The sequence below is a fragment of the Procambarus clarkii genome, chromosome 43 (genome assembly GCF_040958095.1).
Source record: "Procambarus clarkii isolate CNS0578487 chromosome 43, FALCON_Pclarkii_2.0, whole genome shotgun sequence".
Lineage (NCBI taxonomy): Eukaryota > Metazoa > Arthropoda > Malacostraca > Decapoda > Cambaridae > Procambarus > Procambarus clarkii.
Genome location: NC_091192.1, coordinates 1,229,018 through 1,250,789, shown reverse-complemented (window position 1 = coordinate 1,250,789; position 21,772 = coordinate 1,229,018). Strand labels below are relative to the sequence as shown.

At 41.4% G+C, this 21,772-nt stretch overlaps 1 protein-coding gene across 1 annotated transcript in view; it reads right to left on the bottom strand.

Moving 5' to 3' along the window:
• Window positions 1–21,420, bottom strand: part of LOC138350047 (putative uncharacterized protein ENSP00000383309) — a 47,851-nt gene extending 26,431 nt beyond the window's left edge. The window contains exon 1 of the mRNA XM_069300329.1: window positions 21,332–21,420. Coding sequence (XP_069156430.1) covers window positions 21,332–21,420 — 89 coding nt within the window. The remainder of the gene's footprint in view (window positions 1–21,331) is intronic.
• Window positions 21,421–21,772: the final 352 nt, after the last annotated feature.

Below are 21,772 nucleotides of genomic sequence, written 5' to 3'. Positions count from 1 at the left end.
CATTCAACTGTTGTTATTGTCAAACAGCCTCTTGGTGCTTCGGAGCTCATTAACTGTTTAATAATTGTAAAATCTATCATAAGAATGATTTCAAAGGTAAATATAAAAATTTTTGTGGATTCCTTCTCACATTGGCCTGCAGGAACATGACAAAGTTGACGCCCTTGCTAAGGCTGAGTAAATAAAGAAAGTATTGAACGGAATCTTGAGTTATCAAATAGGTCCCTTAAAAGTGTCATTAGACGAGAACTCCTGGATGGATTTGAAGAAAGTAGAACAGTGCAAACTGGAACTAGTAGGTCCATTGTTCATCACAATGAAATGTGTGAAGTAAAACATGTGTATGGGGCAAGTAACAAAGTAAGTAGACTAACAGATGTTGTCACAGCTCGTATAAGACTTGGCTACAAGTATCTCTGGCAGTTCGGCTTGTATAGGGATCTAGATGAAGTAAAGTGTAAAGTGTGTGGACAAAGACAGGGACACACACTCGAACACTATATCTTGGATTGTAGTAAAATTGAGCCATTTAGAGATAAATCTAAACTTACGTTGTATGATATGGAAATAATATATGATATGATATATTACTAAGGATAAAATACCTGAAATCCTTGCACTGCATCCATATTTCGCTTCCAGTAGATAAACGACATATGAGATTAAGAAACAAGTAGTGTATTGTGAGGACTAATAATGAACAGCAGCTCCCTTATGACTAATATCTCCATTGCTCAATTATGTATTAGCGATAAGATCTACCATTAATGTATGATGACTTACTGTAAATATATAGCTCTTGAAACACAACATTCTCTGTAACTAGTTGACATTGTAACTATAAGGTGTGAAGGATAAATGAAAATGTTTATGTAATAATCTAAGTTGAGGTCTGATAAAAACCTTTTGTGCCCTCTGTAATGCTTTTTGCGCTACCACTCACAAGATGAGTATGGGGTGCACAATAAACTACCACTCACAGGATGAGTATTAGGTGCACAATAAACTACCGCTGACAGGATTAGTATGGGGTGCACAATAAACTACCGCTCACAGTAGTAGTAGTATGGGGTGCACAATAAACTACCGCTCACAGGATGAGTATGGGGTGCACAATAAACTACCGCTGACAGGATTAGTATGGGGTGCACAATAAACTACCGCTCACAGTGGTAGTAGTATGGGGTGCACAATAAACTACCACTCACAGGATGAGTATGGGGTGCACAATAAACTACCACTCACAGGATGAGTATGGGGTGCACAATAAACTACCACTCACAGGATGAGTATGGGGTGCACAATAAACTACCACTCACAGGATGAGTATGGGGTGCACAATAAACTACCACTCACAGGATGAGTATGGGGTGCACAATAAACTACCACTCACAGGATGAGTATGGGGTGCACAATAAACTACCACTCACAGGATGAGTATGGGGTGCACAATAAACTACCACTCACAGGATGAGTATGGGGTGCACAATAAACTACCACTCACAGGATGAGTATGGGGTGCACAATAAACTACCACTCACAGGATGAGTATGGGGTGCACAATAAACTACCACTCACAGGATGAGTATGGGGTGCACAATAAACTACCGCTCACAGGATGAGTATGGGGTGCACAATAAACTACCGCTGACAGGATTAGTATGGGGTGCACAATAAACTACCGCTCACAGTGGTAGTAGTATGGGGTGCACAATAAACTACCACACACAGGATGAGTATGGGGTGCACAATAAACTACCACACACAGGATGAGTATGGGGTGCACAATAAACTACCACACACAGGATGAGTATGGGGTGCACAATAAACTACCGCTCACAGTGGTAGTAGTATGGGGTGCACAATAAACTACCACACACAGGATGAGTATGGGGTGCACAATAAACTACCGCTCACAGTGGTAGTAGTATGGGGTGCACAATAAACTACCACACACAGGATGAGTATGGGGTGCACAATAAACTACCGCTCACAGTGGTAGTAGTATGGGGTGCACAATAAACTACCACACACAGGATGAGTATGGGGTGCACAATAAACTACCACACACAGGATGAGTATGGGGTGCACAATAAACTACCACACACAGGATGAGTATGGGGTGCACAATAAACTACCACACACAGGATGAGTATGGGGTGCACAATAAACTACCACACACAGGATGAGTATGGGGTGCACAATAAACTACCACTCACAGGATGAGTATGGGGTGCACAATAAACTAGCCGCCTCCGGTGGCAACAATCAACAAGCCGACCAACTCCTCGGTAGCCCTTTATTGCGAGGTACACTGGAGCATTAGGTGATGGTAAACACGCCCAACCATTTGTGTTCCGCCTGGGATTCGAACACGAAATCCCAGAGTGTGGTTCGAGAACGAACCCGAATGTACACTTTTTGTATTAACACATTTAGGTGCATGTGCATTTGTGCAGCTTCCCTTGACTATATGAAGGGAAGTTCAGTGTGTTAAGAACTAGTTACGTGATGTTAAAATCCCCATCACACAGGATAGTTAGTCATACAGAGACATGTGATAAGAAGTCTGCACTGGCAAACTCTGGGGTGCATTATTAGGATATCATCATGAACACTGGCGTCAATAAATATTGACGCCAATATTTCTCAATAACATTGAGATGCAAGACATTGAGCTTGGGATTTGTCTAGGGGGGTTGGTTCCTGCTTCTATGCGTAGGTCCCGGGTTCAAATCCTCAGATGAACCCCTAGCTCACTCTTTTAGTCTCCGTGGTGTAGTGGTAAGACACTCGCCTGGCGTTCCGCGAGCGCTATGTCATGGGTTCGTATCCTGGCCGGGGAGGATTTACTGGGCGCAATTCCTTAACTGTAGCCTCTGTTTAACGCAACAGTAAAATGTGTACTTGGATGAAAAAACGATTCTTCGCGGCAGGGGATCGTATTCCAGGGACCATAGGATTAAGGACTTGCCCGAAACGCTACGCGTACTAGTGGCTGTACAAGAATGTAACAACTCTTGTATATATCTAAAAAAAAAAAAAAAAATAATAAAAAAAAAATAAAGTAATTGCAAAGCTTCAAGTACCTCATGCCGGGGGCCTGAAAGGTCTAATAACTGGGCATTCAATGATGTAGTGGGGAGATCATGCCGCAGTTTTTGCTCACAGAGTTTGCACCTGAGTGCTCAGGATTGGGAGATCCGTCACCTATAGCCACCTGCCACAGGTAACGGTAACCCAACCTGATCCTGGCAACCACTGTGTCGCACAGTGGTTGAATGGAGGGCTAAGGACAAAGCTGCACTGTCAGGGATACTAAAGGAGATAGGAATGGAAGGGCCTGATCAAGGCATAGAAAAGTTTTCCGGATTGGCCAGTACAACAAAGGCAAAAATCGATTGATCAAGTTAGTATTCAGGAACGAGGCCATCAAAGAGGACATCCTAGTAAAGAAGAGCATACTGAAAAATGTAAGGGAATACAGAGAGGTATTCCTTCAGAGGGACATAACCAGGGAAGAGATTATACATGCAGCAGATGCAAGGAAAAGGCGCAGGTTGAGGGAAGGGAGCCAGGGAACCTCAGCCTCCAATCCAGCAATCCCAGAGGGGAGTGGGGAACCCCAATCCAACAATTCAGAAACCCCAGAGGGGACTGCAAAATCCTAACCCTCCGCCCAAAGGAGGCCCCCCCTGCACCCCAAACACAAATCCTCCCTTGCCCCCTCACACAATGCCCACCATATCACCCAAATCCTCCCTTTCCCCTTTACCCTGAGTATCCCCTACCTTCCCACCCCCAGGACCTCTTCCTGTCCCAAGCAGGCCTGGGCAAGATCTAAGCCCTCCATCACCCACCGCACCTCCCCCCGAACCCCTGGTAACTACCCAACAGGAGGATGAGCCTACCCAAAGTAGGAATACCCATGGAACGGCTTCTTACACTTGTGGGGAGGGTGGGTGAAAATGGATATAGGAAAGTGAGCTTCAAGGCAATGTTCTCAAACATCGATAGGATTACCAATAAAGCAAGTAAACTGACGGAAAGGGCGCAGGAGGGAAACCCAGATGTAATAGGACTCATGGAAACAAAATTGTCAGGAGTCACTGCGTTTCCAAAGGACTACTATATAGTAAGGAATGAGAGGGAAAGGAGAGGAGTGGCCCTGCTGATAAGGAAGGACTGGTGTTCTGAAGAGATGGAAATTCGGGGCTGTGACGGGTTCTGAGACTACATTACATAACAGGAACTATGACAAAGGGAGCACCTAAGATAATAGTGACAGTCATTTACAACCCTCCACTAAATGACAGAAGACCCAGACAGGAGTTTGATAGGAACAACAAGACAACCAATAATATAATAGAGAATTTAGTTGCCTGCAGGAATGCCTGCAGGCAATGGGTCTTAGTTGCCTGCAGGAATGCCTGCAGGCAATGGGTCTTAGTTGCCTGCAGGAATGCCTGCAGGCAATGGGTCTTAGTTGCCTGCAGGAATGGCTCCAGACTCTTAATCATGAGCGATTTCAACCGTGGAATTATAAACTGGATAATGGGGACCCACATGGAGGTGCAGATACATGGAGACCTGAATTCTCTGAAGTGGCAACAAGGAACTTTCTGAGCCAACATGTCAGGGAACCCACAAGAATTAGAGGCAATGACGAACCAGCTAGACACGACCCGATATTCATCTTGAATGAGTCAGAAATAAGGGAAGCCAAATTTTAAGCCCCCATGGGAATGAGTGACCACAGTGTATTGACATTTGAGTATCTGGTAGATGTAGGTATAACCTACATCTAGGTATGATGTAGGTATAACCTACATCTAGGTAGATGTAGGTATAACCTACATCTACCAATTACCGAAGTTAATTACCATCTATGAAAATTTGTGAAAATTTCAAAGCAATCGGTTAAGAACGTTCGAAGATTAGCGATTTTGAACAAACGAACATTTCCATTTTCATTTATATAGATGGTAGATGGTACCGAAGAGGAAAGTATGACGAGATGAGGAACTTCCTAAGAGGGATACCATTGGAAACAGAACTCGGAGAGAAGACTGTACAGGATATGATGGATTATGTCACCCAGAAGTGCCAGGAAGCTGCAGACAGGTTTATCTCGGCCCAAAAGGAGAAAAACGAAAAGCAACAGAATCCATGGTTCAATCAGAAATGTAAGGTAGCGAAGCAATTGAGTACAAGAACATGGAGAAACTACAGGAATAATAGAACACCAGAGAGCAGGGCGAGATATCAGAGGGCAAGAAATGAGTACCTCAGAGTGAAGAGAGAAGAGCAGAGAGACAGTATGAAAATGACATTGCGAATAAAGCTAAGACCCAACCAAAACTGCTAAACAGCCACATCAGGAGGAAAACAGCATTGAAGGAACAAGTGATGAAACTGAGAAATGGGGAGAACAGATACACAGAGAATGACAAGGATGTGTGTGTGAAGAACTCAAGAAATTCCAGGCGGTCTTCACAATAGAACAAGGAGACGCCCTTGCACTAAATGGGGAGGCAAACCAAGCAGCCTTGGAGGAATTTGACTTCACCAGTGATGAGGTCAAAAGGAATCTGTTGGAGCTGAATGTGACAAAGAATGTTGGGCCCGACAGAATCTCAATTGTTTCGAGTGTGACAGCTTTGAAAAGAGCGAGATTCTCATTACCTTTCTTGGTGACAGGTGTGTATGATACTTGAATGGTGGGGTACAGATAAAGAGCATTATCAGAGACAGGTAGATTGAATTTAAAAGGAATGTTCAGTTTGATGAGATTGTAGGCATTTTTGCTCAGCCATTTGTCATAAAAGGAGTGAGTTGGTATGTCGGCACCAATCAATAGTGTGTTAACAGCACTGAATAATTTGTCTCTGAGCAATGCAGGAGATGTTGGGTCTCTCATGACTTTACGGCCTCACAACTGAGTGGACAGCGCTTCGGATTCGTAGTCCTGAGGTTCCGGGTTCGATCCCCGGTGGAGGCGAAAACAAATGGGCAGAGTTTCTGTCACCCTGATGCTCCTGTTACCTAGCAGTAAATATATACCTGAGAGTTAGACAGCTGCTACGGGCTGCTTCCTGGGCATAACAAAAAGGAGGCCTGGTCGAGGACCGGGCCGCTAAGCCCCGAAATCATCTCAAGGTAAAGCAAAAGGTAGTGTTGACTTGCATTATTCTCTCTAGTATGGTTGGAAGCTTCAGTTCTTCCCTCATGTTGATGATTCTTGTGCATCTTGGGGCACCAAGAATCAATCTCATGGCTTCATTCTGTGATACTTCTAGTTTGTCCAACACAGAGGCGGGGAAGTTAATTAGGTGCAAGGCCTGATAATCAACTAGAGATCTAACAAACAATATGTATAATAGTCTGGCATATTTGTCATTAACACCAATATTCGTACCAGTAAGTGTTTTCAGTGGTTAGTCTTTCCATTAAGATGTGATGTAAGTCGTTTACAATGTTACTGTTGATACCTACTCCAAGGTATTTGTGATGCCAACAAGTTTCCATGTTGTGGTTGTTGACCTTGAAAGTTAGAGGGACATTAATTAGTTCTTTCTTGGGGATGGAGAGCTCTGGATTTAGTTATAGAGATAACAAGACCATATTCAATGCTTTTAGCAGCGAATGAATCAAGTAGAGCTTGCAGTCTAGTTTGGGAATTTGCAACACTGCATATGTCGTCGGCATAACAGATGACGGCTTCGTCAGGTAGTGTGGGAATATCAATTGTTAATTTGTGCATCCGAACATTGAATAATGTAGGACTTAGCACTCCACCCTGGGGTGTACCCAACTCAAAGGGTGCACAATGTTTACTTTTGATCGCCTTGAAAAGGACTGAGGCGGTTCTGTTACTGAGGAACAGTAACAGAACCATGTTTAAGAACACGCCTGAGTCATGTCCGCAGTCTTCCCTTAACTCCAAAAGAAACTAGTTGTTCTAAGATTGTTGTATCCAAAGCAGTTTGGAGGTCAATAAATGCTGCCTGAGAGCTTGGTATCTCTCTAATAAAATATTCACTATTCGCATCACGTGACTAGTTTTTTTTTCACTGTACTCCTCTTCATATAGTCTAGAGCAGCTGCACAAATGCTGATGTACCTAAATGTGCTAACTAAAAAATAAAGGCAGCTCAGCAAGTTCTCTCATGGTACTGTACGTTATGTCAACCTCTCCAACAGCGGCAGCCTTCCCTTTCTTGAGTGCATTTTTTTATTTCAAAAGAAGTTATACCATAGTTATCATCAGGACCTAATTTCACTACAGGCAATTTCAATACTGAAATTCCGATTTATTCTTGGTAGTAGCAAGATGATGTTGTACATCCAGGGGCAGGCTTTTAACTGGTAGTGCTTGCATGTTGTTGGAGCAACATGTCGGCGTAGTCTGCCGGTGAGTGGTGAGCAAGTTGAACACTTTACTAAGGGTTTCGCACCATCAATAACATAATGGGAAAATTTCGGACACTGTAATCCTATACACCATCTACCACGTACTACTACTAAATGTAATCATTCTTCTTTCAAGTTGACGTTTCTTCAGGACTGAGCACCGCGGCCTGTACCCCCAACTGTGGTAAATCACCCCGTCCCCCCTCCGCGGAGCTTGCCTTTAAACCGTGGCGCCAACCGTCGCACCCACCTAGAGCAGCCCGCCCGCCCGCCACCCTATTCGGGTACACTCATCATCAATGGTTCCTTTCTCAAATGTTAAGCAAACCCAAGCTATATTACATAAATAAAACCGTTCATATCCTATGCTTAAAAAAAACAGGTTCTAATAATCGGATATTTATCTTGCTCTAACTGGACTATGGATGTACGTAGGGACAGGAAATAATTAGGTATAATTACAGGGCGTGGCAACCTTTCCACCTCCCAGTCCCCGACCGCCCTATTGGCAGGACCTTTAACACTGATGCCATATTATGCCCCACTAACACAAATTGATTTAAGAAATATAATTCAACGTGTTATCGTGTACGCTATTTACCCAAGCATATATATACATGTGTGAACTACTGTATACAACAGACGCCATAAAAGCAACAACTACCAACACAGGATTGTAAGTACTGGAGAGAAGGCAGCGTGGCTACTAAGCCAGCTGGGGTTATATATCAACGTACCGCCGCTGTAAAGATAGGCTTGGCCCACCACCGGCCTAATAACCAGGTTTTAGAGTGGATTCCGGCTTGTATATTGACAAACTTGACTCTGGTCACCTCAAGTCTTAAACAATCACTGTTATATTTTAGATTATGATTCAATATAAAATACAGTGATGAATACAAACACAAGGAAATAAATACAGGATATTGGAAATACATGCGGGATGCACACAACAGTGAGTAGTGGAGCTGCTGTATTCACTTAGTTGTGCTTGCGGGGGTTGAACTCTGGCTCTTTCAGCCCGCCTCTCAACTGTCAATAACTCAACTTTTTTTATACACACACACACACACAAATGTGTGGCCACGTCTATGGTAGAAAATAATAAACACACACACACCAGGAAGCAGCCCGTAGCAGCTGTCTAACTCCCAGGTACCTATTTACTGCTAGGTAACAAGGGCATGATGGTGAAAGAAACTACCCATTTGTTTCAGCCTCCACCGGGGATCGAACCCGGAACCTCAGGACTACGAATCCGAAGCGCTGCCCTCAGCCACAGGCCCCCCTCTACATGTGTGGTGAGTGGCGACACCACCTTCACCACTACCAGAGACACTGGACAGACAAAGAGACATTACAAATATGAGTAGAATAATTAACCCCACATTCTTTGTGTTAGAAAACACTATTTGCCAAATATTGAAGTTGTTAAAATATTTCCCCCACTTTACACTCCACTCACAGGATGAGTGGCAGCGTCACTCACAGGATGAGTGGCAGCGTCACTCACAGGATGAGTGGCAGCGTCACTCACAGGATGAGTGGCAGCGTCACTCACAGGATGAGTGGCAGCGTCACTCACAGGATGAGTGGCAGCGTCACTCACATGATGAGTGGCAGCGTCACTCACAGGATGAGTGGCAGCGTCACTCACAAGATGAGTGGCAGCGTCACTTACAGGATGAGTGAAGATGAACCATTAGGAATACAGATCCCAATCTAAATAAAAGTTACTCTTGCACAGAAAAATCTGCACTATCCAATGGTGTCATTCAACACCAAATTGGGAATGACGCATGTTGAGATATATTGGCAGTGATATTTGCATGGATTGGTAGCTGAATGGCTCCCCAAACTACATTTTGATTACACTGCTGTATTCCGCACCCAAAGTTGCCCTGGTATGCCAAATTTCACACATCTCTGGGCACTAGTCGTGATTTAACAATGGGTCAAAATTGATAATTTTTGTAGTATTTACGCATTAACGGGACGAGAGCCCATTCAATATGGACCTGCTATTTAAGAACTAAAGTAGATTGAGCTCTAATATTTTGCACATTTTCATTTGGGGTCTAGGGCTACTTTATTACAAAATTTCATTAGATTTAGAAAGGGTCGAGTGGGAGACCTTTGGTGACTTCACATGGAATGACCCCTCAGCTTCAGAAGGACATAGCTGCTCTGGAGAAAGTGTAACACTGGGCAACAAAAATCATTCCAGAACTCTTATCAGGAACGGTTGAGGGCCACAGAGCTAACAACACTGCGAACCATGCATTACAGGGTGGATCTCATCGAAACTTAAAATACTGAACAATTTAGAGAGTGTTGATCCAGACCACTTCTTCAAAATGTCAGATATAACACAAATAAAGATCAACGGTTTCAAGCTCAACAACCGACAATGTAGGACTAAAAAGAGATGCTTCTTTACCCATAGCGTTATTAACTAATAGAACTGCTTATCTGTCGATAGATAGTTCTTTGCAGTGCTTTGGCAAATGCCAAAGCACTGCAGAATTTTTTATTCCAACTCGATAAAATCATGACAAATGGGGGAAAGAGGCTTTTGAGAAGCCGGCGGATTCCTGTCCTCGGCGAAGCGACTAAAGAGAGTGGCCTTAAAGTAAATTCACGTAGACTTCTTTTCATTAGTCTGAGTTTGCTGATATTTACTGTCAAAGTTTTCATTATTATATATTAGCTAAAATGAAGCTATAATTACATAAATTAGTGAACAAAATATAAACTATTGTTAAAAACTTCACCGCGGCCTCTAATAAACCCCCTTAAGTATAACAGCAATCTGAAATATCGCCAAATCTACAACTTTTTAGTCTTTATCGCTTTGGGTTATTACCGTGAAGTAATCAACCCACAATATTATTTATAATAATATAAATCTTAAACAACCGAAACCATTTAGTCGAATGACGCGGAGATAATTAGCAAACTGGCAACCCATCCTCCAGCCCAAGCTTCATATTTGTTATCTTTGTAAAAATAAAGCCTATATAAAGATGGAATCAAGCACTACAAGATGCACGACAGCTATACAAGATGCACGACAGCTAACAATCACAGCAGCAAACACACATTTACAACCACTGACCCCACCACAAAATCATTCTAGAGCGTCAACTTCACCACACCATCATCGACACTACATAGCTCCCCCACCACCACACTCCATTATTATTAATTTTAACATCTGTATTGACAAAATTAATTACAATTTTGCCTAATCTGAGGATTTCAATTAAGTTTTATTAAAGTGAGGATAATGCTGGTATTCACTGTCACGCCGGACAGAGGATCATTCACAAGACAATAAATCTAAACTGTAGGCTGAAGCAAGCAAGCAAGCGCGCACACACACACACACACACACACACACACACACACACACACACACACACACACACACACACACACACACATATATATTTATATATTTATATATATATATATATATATATATATATATATATATATATATATATATATATATAATGTATATATATATATATATATATATATATATATATATATATATATATATATATATATATATATATATATATATATATATATATATATATATATATCATGGTTACAATCAATGTTTTAATATATAAATATGTAAAAACAACTTTCTATTGTGCACTGCCACACAAAGGCAGGGATGGGTTCACAAGTGATGCAGCTACGTAATATAAATAAAATTATTCTTCATTCTCTAAAATGGACAAGCATAAATAAATTTGTAAGTAATAAATTGTTAGGACGACATCCTAACAATTTGGATAAATTGTTAGGATGTCGTCCAGAACACCTGAGTCAATGAAATAGTTACACAGTTGGTGGTACAATAGGGCAGGAGGTCTAAAATCTTTTACGGTTTCACATTTAACAATTTAGTGTTCTAGTGAATGCATTAAAGGTTTATCACAGAGTTTAGAATCTGAATATTCTGGTAGTGGCTCAGCCTCACTAACCTGCCAAATGTGTCTATAGCCAAGGCGAATTCGCACAATGACTACATCACATTGCCTGGTCCGGTTACTGTGCTGACCATACAAATACCTTTTATTACAAAAGTTGTCATAACCTTTAATACTGCAGCTTTCAGGTCTCTGGGCATTTCTTAGTTCTTCTAAATCTGAAGTAATTGCTTTTATTTGTATGTTTGTAATAATTGCATTAGATAGTCCAAAGTCATAATCAGTGTTTTCTTTCCTGCAAGCCTCATTGGCCAATCGATCTACAAAGTCATGTTTTCCAACTCCAACATGGGAGGAGTTCAACCTGAGCTGCCGTTGGGTGAGGACGTGTCGCCTGGCCCCTCAGGTAGTTTGGGGTGTTTGCCATTTTCGTTGGCAGGGGGTGTGGGTGTCTCTACCCTCCCTGCTGTCCCTGGCTGGTGTTGACGTGGCGCTTTTGCGATGTGCGGCCATATTCCTCCTGTTCTGAGGGTAAACTTCTTGGGTTTGGAGTTTACCTGCCGTGCAGGGTATCCTCTCGTGGAACAGGTCATGTGTGACATGCTCAATGTCCCAGTCATGGAGATCTACGGGGGTTGAGCTAGTGACTGCTCGCCGGGTGATCATCAAGTTTGTGGGAGAGGCAGCGTACCGTGATTTTCTCCGGCAGTACGAGGGCCGTACCTTGCAGTTGCCGGATGGCTCTGGATCTGTGGATTCACTTGAACGTGTCTAACGTAGGATGACTAAGTTAATTCCCCAAATTAGAAATCTTTCATATGAAGAAAGATTAACAAAGCTTAAGTTGCATTCACTGGAAAGGCGAAGAGTTAGGGGTGACATGATAGAGGTTTACAAGTGGATGAATGGACATAACAGGGGGGATATTATTAATGATCATATATAAATATATATATATAAATATATATATATATATTTATATTATCATAGCAATATGGAAGTTGTAGTGAAGGACCTGGTGACTCTAGTGGGAGCCCTGAGGACAGAGTTGGACTCTCTGCGGGAGGAGGTGCGTCAGCTTAAAAAACAACGAGAAGTAACGAAGAAGGAGACCAGCAGTAAAGGGACCTCGTCTTGGAGAGTTGCGAAAGACAGGGGCCTTAAGAAGACTTTGATAAAGCCGCCTTCAAACGCCATAGCAACTTCAAATTCATTTGACGTTTTGGAGGACGAGTGCTGTGGAGAGACTGTGGATCGCGCAAAAGGGAAAGCAACGAAGAGAAAGGAAGCGCAGGCCCCTCAGAAAGTAAAGGAAGTACCTAAGCAAACATTAGTTGTGGGAGATTCCCAGATAAGGTATTTGGATAGAACGTTTTGTGCTAGAGATAGGGGGAACAGGTTAAGGGTTTGCTATCCCGGAGCTGGCATTGGTGATATTATAAACAACATGAATGATATTATGGCTGGTAATGGGAACAATCCCATTATTTGCATTAGCGTGGGAGGAAATGATGTTGGTCGAGTCAGGAGTGAGGAACTGATTCAGAGGTATAAAACAGCCATAGAGTTAGTTAGGAGCAAGGGAGGAATCCCGATCATATGTGGCATTCTTCCAAGAAAGGGAGTGGGAAATGAATGGATATCGAGGGCACTTGGTGTCAATTGCCGGCTGGAAAGATATTGCAAATCAAATGCAATATCTTTCATAGACAACTGGGAACACTTCTATGGAAGAAATGAAATGTATGCTCGTGATGGGGTGCATCTATCGAGAGCTGGGGTTGTTGCTGTTGCGAACTCGCTAGAAGAAGTGGTTAGAGGTGTTTGTTTGGGTTTAAACTGTTAGTAGATAGAGGTATGGGAATTGATTTGGAGGAAGGAGGTAATAAAAGTATGTGTTTGTGGGAGAAAGGAATTGGCAAAACGATCAGGGAAAGAGAAGGTCCGCAAAATAACAATTCACTTAGGGTATATTACACTAACAGTAGAAGTCTAAGAAATAAAATTAACGAATTAAATGCTCTTGTCTGCACAGAAAAAATAGATATTATTGCACTTACCGAAACGTGGATGAATGTAGAAAATAGAGAACTATTAGCTGAATATCAAATATATGGATTTAAACTATTTCACACAGATAGATATATTAGACGAGGAGGTGGAGTAGCCATATATGTTAGGGACAATTTGAAATGTAGTCTCAAAGAGGGAATCAAAACAGAGCCACACACAGAAACTATTTGGATTGAATTAAACGAAAAAGCTAATAATTTTATAATAGGAGTAATATATAGGCCACCAAATTTAGACAGAATGGAAGCAAAGCATCTATGGGATGAAATATCTAGAGCATCTAGATCTAACAGTATTTATGTCATGGGTGACTTTAATTTTAGCGGAATAAACTGGTTGAACAAAACAGGGAATAGTGAAGCAGAAGATTTTCTAGAATTAATTGACGATTGCTTTCTTACGCAACACATTAAGGAACCAACACGGGAAAATAATATTTTAGATTTAATGTTAACTAACAGGGAAACGCAAATTAATGACATCGAAATAGGGAGTGAGCTAGGGAGCAGTGATCACAAAGAAATCAGATTTAGCATAGAATGGAATAGACCAGTAGGAGAAAATTCTGTTAAAGTGCCAGATTTTCGAAAAGCTGATTTTAATAGCCTAAGAAATTTTTTGGGTCAAATTGATTGGAAAGGCTTGGGTATGGGGTCTGGGCCGGTCTTGGAGCGAGACATGAACCCAGCGATAGGTGACTTAAATGGGGATTTCGATGTGGATTCAATATATAACTTATTTAAGAATATTCTAAACAAAGCACAGGAACGTAGTATACCATACAAATTGAATAGATCGTATACTAATGACCCAAAGTGGATAACAAAGAATTTGAAGAACCTTATAGGTAAAAAGAGAGCTTGGTACAAAAGGATTAAAAATGGGGAGGTCACTTTAGAACAGGAATTCGTACAACTGGTTAGAAATGTTAAAAAAGAGATAAGGAAAGCAAAAAGGAACTATGAAGTTCGCATAGCAGGGCAAGCAAAGACAAATCCTAAAGGGTTTTTTCAGTTATATCGTACTAAGACTAGGGAAAGGATAGGTCCATTAAAAACTGAGACAGGTCAAATAACAGATAGTGATGAAGAGATGAGTTGTATTTTTAATAAATATTTTGTATCTGTATTTACTAAAGAGGAACTTAACAATATGCCTTCAGCCGAACAAGTCTATGTGGGTGGGGACGAGGACAGGTTGACGAGTTTAGCAGTTACCAGGGAGGATGTTCTTAAACAAATAGTAAAACTCAAACCAAACAAATCCCCAGGGCCGGATGAAGTGTTTGCTAGGGTGCTTAAAGAATGCAAAGAGGAGCTTTGTGACCCACTGTCAACCATATTTAATAAATCAATAGAGTCAGGCAGAGTGCCAGAGTTTTGGAAAGTTGCTAATGTGATACCAGTTTTTAAGAAAGGAGATAGATCACTTGCGTCTAACTATCGACCAATTAGCCTAACGTCTATTGTGGGAAAGTTACTCGAATCTATAATAGCAAATAAAATTCGTCTTCATCTTGAAAAACATAAATTAATAATTGAGTCTCAACATGGTTTTATAAATGGCCGTTCATGTTTAACAAATTTGTTATCTTTTTATTCTAGCATTGTTGAGGCAGTTGATAGTGGTAAGGAGTGCGATGTTGTATACCTTGACTTTAGCAAAGCTTTTGATACAGTGCCACATGAAAGACTGATTAAAAAAATAGAGTCTCATGGTATTGGGGGTGCTATATTAAGCTGGATTAGGGCATGGCTATACCAAAGGAAACAGAGAGTTAGTATAAATGGAATCAAGTCAGAGTGGGAAAATGTTGTAAGTGGAGTGCCTCAAGGCTCTGTCCTGGGACCTCTGTTGTTTATAATATATATAAATGATTTAGATTCAGGTTTGAGTAGCAACATTTGCAAATTTGCCGATGATACGAAAATCGGTAGGGAAATTAATTCGGAGGAGGACTCACTATCACTTCAAGTTGATCTAGATAGGGTTTTGAAATGGTCAAAGGATTGGCAGATGCAGTTTAATGCTGATAAATGTAAAGTTCTGAGGTTAGGTAATGATGATAGAGTTACAAGATACGAGCTAGATGGTGTTGTGATTGCGAAGTCGGATTGCGAAAGGGATCTGGGAGTTATGATTAGTAAGAATTTAAAACAAAAGGATCAATGCATAAATGTTCGTAATAAGGCAAATCGGACACTTGGATTTATTAATCGCAGCGTTAGTAACAAGACACCTGGTGTGGTTCTCAAGCTATATCTTGCTCTAGTTAGGCCCCATTTAGATTATGCAGTTCAGTTTTGGTCGCCATATTATAGAATGGATATAAATTCACTTGAACGTGTCCAGCGTAGGATGACTAAGTTAATTCCCCAAATTAGAAATCTTTCATATGAAGAAAGATTAACAAAGCTTAAGTTGCATTCACTGGAAAGGCGAAGAGTTAGGGGTGACATGATTTTATAAATGGCCGTTCATGTTTAACAAATTTGTTATCTTTTTATTCTAGCATTGTTGAGGCAGTTGATAGTGGTAAGGATTGCGATGTTGTATACCTTGACTTTAGCAAAGCTTTTGATACAGTGCCACATGAAAGACTGATTAAAAAAATAGAGTCTCATGGTATTGGGGGTGCTATATTAAGCTGGATTAGGGCATGGCTATACCAAAGGAAACAGAGAGTTAGTATAAATGGAATCAAGTCAGAGTGGGAAAATGTTGTAAGTGGAGTGCCTCAAGGCTCTGTCCTGGGACCTCTGTTGTTTATAATATATATAAATGATTTAGATTCAGGTTTGAGTAGCAACATTTGCAAATTTGCCGATGATACGAAAATCGGTAGGGAAATTAATTCGGAGGAGGACTCACTATCACTTCAAGTTGATCTAGATAGGGTTTTGAAATGGTCAAAGGATTGGCAGATGCAGTTTAATGCTGATAAATGTAAAGTTCTGAGGTTAGGTAATGATGATAGAGTTACAAGATACGAGCTAGATGGTGTTGTGATTGCGAAGTCGGATTGCGAAAGGGATCTGGGAGTTATAATTAGTAAGAATTTAAAACAAAAGGATCAATGCATAAATGTTCGTAATAAGGCAAATCGGACACTTGGATTTATTAATCGCAGCGTTAGTAACAAGACACCTGGTGTGGTTCTCAAGCTATATCTTGCTCTAGTTAGGCCCCATTTAGATTATGCAGTTCAGTTTTGGTCGCCATATTATAGAATGGATATAAATTCACTTGAACGTGTCCAGCGTAGGATGACTAAGTTAATTCCCCAAATTAGAAATCTTTCATATGAAGAAAGATTAACAAAGCTTAAGTTGCATTCACTGGAAAGGCGAAGAGTTAGGGGCGACATGATAGAGGTTTACAAGTGGGTGAATGGACATAACAAGGGGGATATTAATAGGGTATTAAAAGTATCAACACAGGACAGAACACGAAACAATGGGTATAAATTGGATAAGTTTAGATTTAGGAAAGACTTGGGTAAATACTGGTTCAGTAACAGGGTTGTAGATTTGTGGAACCAATTGCCGCGTAATGTGGTGGAGGTGGGGTCCCTCGATTGTTTCAAGCGCGGGTTGGACAAGTATATGAGTGGGATTGGGTGGTTATAGAATAGGAGCTGCCTCGTATGGGCCAATAGGCCTTCTGCAGTTACCTTTGTCCTTATGTTCTTATATGAGTGGGATTGGGTGGTTATAGATAGGAGCTGCCTCGTATGGGCCAATAGGCCTTCTGCAGTTACCTTGTTCTTATGTTCTTATGAACTTAACAATATGCCTTCAGCCGAACAAGTCTATGTGGGTGGGGACGAGGACAGGTTGACGAGTTTAGCAGTTACCAGGGAGGATGTTCTTAAACAAATAGTAAAACTCAAACCAAACAAATCCCCAGGGCCGGATGAAGTGTTTGCCAGGGTGCTTAAAGAATGCAAAGAGGAGCTTTGTGACCCACTGTCAACCATATTTAATAAATCAATAGAGTCAGGCAGAGTGCCAGAGTTTTGGAAAGTTGCTAATGTGATACCAGTTTTTAAGAAAGGAGATAGATCACTTGCGTCTAACTATCGACCAATTAGCCTAACGTCTATTGTGGGAAAGTTACTCGAATCTATAATAGCAAATAAAATTCGTCTTCATCTTGAAAAACATAAATTAATAATTGAGTCGCAACATGGTTTTATAAATGGCCGTTCATGTTTAACAAATTTGTTATCTTTTTATTCTAGCATTGTTGAGGCAGTTGATAGTGGTAAGGATTGCGATGTTGTATACCTTGACTTTAGCAAAGCTTTTGATACAGTGCCACATGAAAGACTGATTAAAAAGATAGAGTCTCATGGTATTGGGGGTGCTATATTAAGCTGGATTAGGGCATGGCTATACCAAAGGAAACAGAGAGTTAGTATAAATGGAATCAAGTCAGAGTGGGAAAATGTTGTAAGTGGAGTGCCTCAAGGCTCTGTCCTGGGACCTCTGTTGTTTACAATATATATAAATGATTTAGATTCAGGTTTGAGTAGCAACATTTGCAAATTTGCCGATGATACGAAAATCGGTAGGGAAATTAATTCGGAGGAGGACTCACTATCACTTCAAGTTGATCTAGATAGGGTTTTGAAATGGTCAAAGGATTGGCAGATGCAGTTTAATGCTGATAAATGTAAAGTTCTGAGGTTAGGTAATGATGATAGAGTTACAAGATACGAGCTAGATGGTGTTGTGATTGCGAAGTCGGATTGCGAAAGGGATCTGGGAGTTATGATTAGTAAGAATTTAAAACAAAAGGATCAATGCATAAATGTTCGTAATAAGGCAAATCGGACACTTGGATTTATTAATCGCAGCGTTAGTAACAAGACACCTGGTGTGGTTCTCAAGCTATATCTTGCTCTGGTTAGGCCCCATTTAGATTATGCAGTTCAGTTTTGGTCGCCATATTATAGAATGGATATAAATTCACTTGAACGTGTCCAGCGTAGGATGACTAAGTTAATTCCCCAAATTAGAAATCTTTCATATGAAGAAAGATTAACAAAGCTTAAGTTGCATTCACTGGAAAGGCGAAGAGTTAGGGGTGACATGATAGAGGTTTACAAGTGGATGAATGGACATAACCGGGGGGATATTAATAGGGTATTAAAAGTATCAACACAGGACAGAACACGAAACAATGGGTATAAATTGGATAAGTTTAAATTTAGGAAAGACTTGGGTAAATACTGGTTCAGTAACAGGGTTGTTGATTTGTGGAACCAATTGCCGCGTAACATTGTGGAGGTGGGGTCCCTCGATTGTTTCAAGCACGGGTTGGACAAGTATATGAGTGGGATTGGGTGGTTATAGAATAGGAGCTGCCTCGTATGGGCCAATAGGCCTTCTGCAGTTACCTTTGTTCTTATGTTCTTATGATAGAGGTTTACAAGTGGATGAATGGACATAACCGGGGGGATATTAATAGGGTATTAAAAGTATCAACACAGGACAGAACACGAAACAATGGATATAAATTGGATAAGTTTAGATTTAGGAAAGACTTGGGTAAATACTGGTTCAGTAACAGGGTTGTTGATTTGTGGAACCAATTGCCGCGTAACATTGTGGAGGTGGGGTCCCTCGATTGTTTCAAGCACGGGTTGGACAAGTATATGAGTGGGATTGGGTGGTTATAGAATAGGAGCTGCCTCGTATGGGCCAATAGGCCTTCTGCAGTTACCTTTGTTCTTATGTTCTTAATAGGGTATTAAAAATATCAACACAAGACAGAACACGAAACAATGTGTATAAATTGGATAAGTTTAGATTTAGGAAAGACTTGGGTAAATACTGGTTCAGTAATAGGGTTGTTGATTTGTGGAACCAATTGCCGCGTAACGTGGTGGAGGTGGTGTCCCTCGGTTGTTTCAAGCGCGGGTTGGACAAGTATATGAGTGGGATTGGGTGGTTATAGATAGGAGCTGCCTCGTATGGGCCAATAGGCCTTCTGCAGTTACCTTTGTTCTTATGTTCTTATGTTATGTTCTTATGATGTGGGGGATAGTGGCGGTTACTCGAGTCAGAAGTGATACCATTTGCGTCCCCTGTTTGAGGGTGTTTGTTGCTAAGGTTCCGGATGAAATGGCTTCCCCGGTGGGTGAAAAGGACACTTGGGGGTGGTTGCATTGGGAGGCGTTCCATGTGCGGTTCCCGCGGGTCTTGTTCCCGGGCAAGTATGTCCGCTGATTTCATGTTTCATTGCTAATTGTAGTGTTGTGTGCCCCTCTGGCGTTTTGTTTGCCCTACTGTATTTTGTGCCCCGTGCCTCTCCCTTTGTTTGTTGAGGGGCCGGCGTGTTGCAGTGAGTGTTCTTATTTATGTATTTGTTTTTGTGTTGTTGCTTTCCCCTGTGTGTTCTATTCATGTATTATCTTCCTGTTTTCTTTTTATTTTTTATTTTTATTTTGTTTTTATGGCTTGTTGTGTGTTGTGTATTTTCTTGTGTTGTATTTTCTTTTATATCTTATGATGTGTGTTGTTGTCGGTCCTTCCGGCCGGTGCTTGTTTGATTTGTTTATATTGTTCCTATGTTTTGTTTTATTGCTTGCATTGTTTGCTTGTTTGTTATTGTTTTTTATTTTTTGTCTTGTTGTATGCTGTGTTTCTCATGCGTTTCTCCATTTTGCTTATTGTTGCCCTGTGCTGTCGGTCCTTCTGGCCGGTGGCTTCTTGTTTTGTTCATTTTGTTTTCATGTTGTTTTATTGTATTTCCCTTGCATGCTTGTATGTAAAAATAATAACAAAAAAATCCAACATGGGATGGGATCCACACAAATTTTATACAAGAGTTATTATCATTGGCAAAAATTACATTCCATTTAATATTACAAGCTTCTTCCGACATACATTGTGATGGGTTATTTAAGGTCTGCAGAGCACTTTTAGAGTCATAGAATATCACTCCACCACCATTGAGCTTAAGGTATTCAGTGGCTAGATAAATACCCAATAGCTCGGTCTGTGTCGTGCTTGCCCAGTTGTTCAATCCCTATGTACTACATATGATAATTTCATTCCCTTTATATACTGCACATGCACAATCTGTTCTACCAGTGCCTAACTGCACGCAGCCATCAGTAAAGGCATAGGATTCAGTTGGTTTGAGATTTTGAAGATGACTGTCAATAGTTTCTAATGTTATACATCTCATAGTGTCAGTGTTACACATTTGTTTTACACTGATGGGGGTATAATGCAAAGAGACCTGCACATCTTTCCAAGGGGGAATATAGTGAACAGTTTTATCAATATTAAGAGACACATTCAGTTTCAGAAGATTATAGGCACAACAACTGAGCCACACACTGTAGGGAGCTTTTCGCGGCAGATTGAGGGAACAGTCAGAATTGTTTAGAATGGATCTCAATTTAATTTGAATAGAGCTGGGGGGACCATTATTTTTCAGAGTTTTGGCGCAAAACATAGTACTAAGTAGAACTATTCTTTCGTAAATGGAAGGTAAGTTTAGTTCCTTTCTCATGTTAACAATTCTGACAGTTCTAGGACAACCCAGGATGATGCACATGGCATCATTCTGTACTACATCTAGGCCTTGTAATTGTTTAGAAGAAAAATTAAGAAGATGCAAGGCATAATAATCAACAACAGATCGTATAAAGGCAATATAAAAACTACGAGCATATTTTATGTTAATGCCAAATCCTTTGCCCACACTCGACGGCCCCTCAGGAGACCCATCACACTGAGCGGTATGGCGCCATCCTCGCAGAGGCAGACACCATAACAGAACCTGTGTTTCCCTTAACAGGCTATACACGCCCACTATCACACACCCTACCATCCGTCTTAATAGTAAGCATCACCTCTGAGGGGCGGCTCTCTGACCTTACGCTGTCTCGTGGCGCAGCGTCAATCTCTGCCTCCTCCACGCCCCCGCATTTATCTACAGGAGACGCCTCATCATAACTCTCCATCTTTTGCGCTCAAGCCCCTTGTCGCCGGGGACCTCCACATCCCACATTTTCGAGCGGGCACAACTTCGGCTCCACGGAAGGTGCAACAGCCCTCACCAGTAGACGGATCCACACCACAGGGTCCCACCGGGAGGTAAGGCCCCAATATCCACACGCCACTTTGTGACCCTACCGTAAACTACGTAACTATTGCATTGCCCACACCGCCTGCACTTGGGTCCCTATCACCTGGCACCGTAGGTCCACACGACAACTGCACCACATCACCTGACACCGACCTCGCCTTCATCGCATGCACTGGACCCGGACTGTCCTTAGAACTTGGCAGCCGGGAAAAGTTACAGTCACGGGA